Below are 4,660 nucleotides of genomic sequence, written 5' to 3'. Positions count from 1 at the left end.
CAAACTCAGAAATCCACCTGCCTCTGCCTCCCAAGTGCTGGGGTTAAAGGCATGCGCCACCACTGCCCAGCTTAGAGCAGCTTTTTAAAGCATGTTTACTCATGTAGAAGTGTCAAAAACCTGATAGAATGTTTGGAAGAGTAATCTTTTAGATAGCAGGAGACATTTTTTGGTCTAAATTTCAAACTTGAAACTCTGAGTGTGTGAATATTACTGAAAACATAACGTCACATCTCTACAAGGCAGTATGGTGAATCTGAATTTTCATGGTGGCTTCAAATTAAGTGTTTAAAACAGCTGAAGTAGTAAGAACTTTATGCACTAATTTCAGGCACATTTCCTGATGCTCAGCTTCCATCCAAAAGGATCATTGGCCCCAAAAACTATGAGTTTTTGAAGTCAAAGAGAGAGGAGTTTCAGGAGTATCTGCAGGTACAGTGGCAGCTCTCGTGCTTGATTGAGACACTGATAACCCCAGTTTACCTCTCCTGTGTGCATGTGTTGTTTCCTGTTTTCCTTATTTATTTCCTCACTTTTTATTAGCATACATTTATTGTATGTTCTATTATGACATTTCCACGTATGTGGATGATATATTTTAGATCATATTCACTTCTCTCATAACTCTTTGCTCTCTTCCTTCTCCATCTCCTGATGGTTATGTTCCTCTTCCCAAAAAGCTTTCAACCATTTTCATGTCTTTAAAAAACAATCTAGATTCTTGTGAAAGAAAATACATGGCATTTGTCTTTCTGGAACCTTGTTTATTTTGCTTAATATGATGATTCCAGTTCTACCCATTTTCTTGCAATTGACATCTCTTTGATTTTGTGACTGAATGAAACAGCACTGTGCATCCATAACACATTTCCTTATCCATTTATCTGTTGATAGCACTTAGTCTGATTCTGTGACTTGGTTATTATGTATAATATCACAATAAACATGGCTATGCAGATGCCTCATGTACATGCATGCTTTGCTCTGCAATACCTTCCCTATACAGAATTAAAACATACCTTTTTCTATGTGGATTTTAAAGTGAACTTTTGGTTGGGTCTGGTGGCACATGTCTTTGATCCAAGCATTTGAGAGGCAGAGGCAGGAAGATCTGAGTTCAAGGCCAGCCTCGTCTATATAGCACATTCTGGACCTTAAAAAAGAGAATGTTGACAGGAATATATGTCATTTGCATTGCTGTTGATGATTCTGAGGATCAAACTCAGGCTTTTGCACTCTACTATGAGCTATAGCCGTGACCCTCAAGATTCATTTTTATAAATTAGTGATCATTAAAATACTAGATATTTCCTGGAGAGGGTGTTAATTAGTTTTATGCTAATTAAAAACTTGATGTGGGAGATTTAAAAGAAGAAAGAAAATTTTGGTATAAAAATGAAATATAATCTAAGAACTTTAGACTCTGATTTCATGATTAACTTAGCTTGGGAAGTGTCCTTCTCACTTCACTCCATCATCCCTTTTGCCACTCAGTTTGTAGGCTTGGTTTTTTTAGTTTCCTGGAATCAACTCTCTACTCTTCACCATTAGAATTGACTTCCATTTTTTTCTGTATATATATATATATATATATATATATATATATATATATATATATATATATAGTGTTATTAAACTGTATAGTTTTTTTATAAAATATATCCATAAGCAATGTAAATTATTCAGTGGATAACAGAATTAGTTTAGAAGTCATTTGGTTAGAAGAGGCAACACATTTTGGCACCTTGCTTTGCTTTTTGATTGTTTACAATCATTTTAGAGCAGTTTTGATTTTCCTTCTAGATTTCTAATCTGTTTCCCTCCTCTGTTTCTGTTCCTTGAAGAAACTTGTGCAGCACCCGGAGCTGAGCAACAGCCAGCTTCTGGCTGACTTCCTGTCCCCCAATGGTGGGGAGACACAGTTTCTAGATAAGATACTTCCAGATGTAAATCTTGGTAAGTCTGGTGAGAGAAACATGTATAGAGGGTAAATTGAAAACTGATGTAGAAATGGTTCTGATAGTATGGCCATGTGACAAATCCCAGAGGACTTCTTTTGCCGTTTAGAGCTGCATTATCCTGATTATTTTCCTGGTCACTTCTAGCCACTCATTCTATCACAGAAACCCGTTAGCCAGTAAGATCCTTGTGTATTTGTATATTCAAATAAGATTATAACAGTGCTTTACTCAGTGACAGATTGCATGAATGAGAGTAGTCCTATAGGATTATGTCACCTAGGGTCTTGGAGCTGTCCTGAGTCTTTGAAGCCTGTGCAACAAAATCAGCTGGTAACAGATCTCTTAGCCCCATCCTTAGCTATGCATAAAAAAAATAAGTGATAGTGTTTTCAGCAGATGCAGGTGTACAGTCACTATTCATTATGTGTGTAACTTTAATCAAACTTTCTTTTTAAACCCATATAGCCTCACATTTTATCTGAAGACTCACCTGAGCAGTTTTCACCCTCTAAAAGAAATTTAAGTGTATTTGACAATTTTGACTAATTTGCAGGTTATTTTATAAATGCTTGACAAAGTGTTCAGGTGTTTAGCATTTTTGATAAGGGAACCTGGAGATACAAACAGTAAGTAATTTGTAAAAATGCAGGGTTTTTTTTTTTTCCATCCTTTCTCCTTGTTTTGGAGAAGTCTTGCTACATAGTCTAGGATGTCCTTGAACTCTTGATTCTCCTACTGCAGTCGCTGGGAATGGTAGGAGTATGCTGCAATGCCTGTCTAGAATAGAAAATTTTAGTCTAATAATTCAGAATATAAACTATTCCAATAGCTTGAATGTTTCTCAAAATATTCTTAAACGTTTGACTAACTTTAGTGTATTTTTGAGTATGATATATTCATCATTGCTTAACATGTTTTGAAAACACTTTTAAAACTTTCTGACTTGTATGTATGTATGTATGTATGTATGTATGTATATATGTCTCTTGTCTTTGTCTCTGTCTCTGTTTCTCTCTGTCTCTCTCTCTCTCTATGTGTGTGTGTGTGTGTGTGTGTGTGTGTGTGTGTGTATGTTGTGTATATAGGTCCCCACAGAGGCCAGGAGAGGTCATCAGATCTTGTCTTTGTCTCTGTCTCTGTTTCTCTCTGTTTCTCTCTGTCTGCCTGTCTGTCTGTCTGTCTCTCTGTGTGTGTGTGTGTGTGTGTGTGTGTGTGTGTGTGTGTGTGTGAGTGTGAGTGTGAGTGTGTGTTGTGTATATAGGTCCCCACAGAGGCCAGGAGAGGTCATCAGATCTTGTCTTTGTCTCTGTCTCTGTTTCTCTCTGTCTCTGTCTGTCTGTCTCTCTCTGTATGTATGTGTGTGTGTATGTGTGTGTGTGTGAGTGTGTGTGTTGTATATATAGGTCCCCACAGAGGCCAGGAGAGGTCATCAGATCCCTTAGAACTGGAGTTAAAGATAGCTGAAAGCCACTCAACATGAACTGAGAACCAAACTCAGATCCTCTGAAGACCAACAAGTTCTCTTAACCACTAATCTGTCTCTACAGCCCTGTTGAAAAATTTTCAGAGAACTCTTCCGGGTAAAGCATGAAGCTAATGATAGACCATTTGCCCAACATGAAAAGGCCCTAGGTTTGGTTCCAGCACCAAGGACAAAAAGGAAGGGGGACAGGAGGGGAGTAGTAAACAAATGAGTGAACAAACTAGTGAGTGTTAGTGCAAATAGACGTCAGAGTAGAGAGTCACCACCATCTATCTCCTAGTGTCTGCTTACACAGCAGTGAGCTTCTTAGACCCCTTCCGTATACAGCCTCACGACTTACTTTTGCAATAAATCCCAGATGTGTCTCAAATAGTTTGGGACATCATCTTTACTGTAAGTTTCTGTTCAAGTGAGAAATGAAGAATTATACTTTATACAGGTATGGCTTTTTACTTGACTGTTTTTTGTTGTCTAGTGAAATACTCAGGTAAACAATTGCACAGTATGTTATTCTTCCATAAAATTAATATTTTATTTTTAATTGCAGGAAAAATTATAAAGTCTGTTCCTGGGAAACTAATGAAAGAGGTGAATTATAAATTAATGTATATTTATAAATGATGCTGGCATATTTAATTACCGATGAACTGTGGTGGCTTAGTACATATCTCCTCTGTCCCCACAGAAAGGTCAGCATTTGGAACCATTCATCATGAGTTTCATTAATTCTTGTGAATCCCCCAAACCTAAACCGAGTCGGCCAGAACTGACGATTCTCAGCCCCACTTCTGAAAACAACAAGAAGGTACCGAATGTTGTGCAAAGAGGCACTGAGTGACACTGAGACTGACAGCTGGTGGTGCAGGATGGACAGGGGAGGCTGCAGGGTGGCCCACGCTGGGACCTCGGCCCCACCGCGCTCCTCTCAGCACTGGTGCCGGCTCATTCTGTTTCCAGCATCTTCTAACCTTCTCCTATGTTCTTCTTCCCCCATTCCCACTATCTTTGTTTCTGTTTATTCTGATCCATCTCCAGCAAAGCCTATTTATTTTTATCTAATCTTCTGTTTAAACCTGTCCAGTCTTTAAAAAGAGTTTATTGCTTAATTTTAGAATTAAAAACCATCTCCACTCCAAATCTACTATTATTTCAGTAATGGGTCACTGTTTTCCTTGGACAGTTCAGACAAGACTCCCCCCCCCCATCCCACTCCTCC

The 4,660-nt window shown here is 38.3% G+C and overlaps 1 protein-coding gene across 2 annotated transcripts in view; it reads left to right on the top strand.

Moving 5' to 3' along the window:
* Positions 1–4,660, top strand: part of Snx14 (sorting nexin 14) — a 62,503-nt gene that overhangs the window by 49,723 nt on the left and 8,120 nt on the right. For both annotated transcript variants that reach the window (XM_031343325.1, XM_031343324.1), the window contains 4 exons: positions 332–432; positions 1,845–1,956; positions 3,992–4,032; positions 4,130–4,249. In XM_031343325.1, coding sequence (XP_031199185.1) covers positions 332–432; positions 1,845–1,956; positions 3,992–4,032; positions 4,130–4,249 — 374 coding nt within the window. The remainder of the gene's footprint in view (positions 1–331; positions 433–1,844; positions 1,957–3,991; positions 4,033–4,129; positions 4,250–4,660) is intronic.

Source organism: Mastomys coucha, unplaced genomic scaffold (genome assembly GCF_008632895.1).
Source record: "Mastomys coucha isolate ucsf_1 unplaced genomic scaffold, UCSF_Mcou_1 pScaffold23, whole genome shotgun sequence".
NCBI classification, from domain to species: Eukaryota; Metazoa; Chordata; class Mammalia; order Rodentia; family Muridae; genus Mastomys; species Mastomys coucha.
The sequence above is the reverse complement of the archived record's forward strand: the minus strand, read 5'-3'. Positions and strand labels throughout refer to the sequence as shown.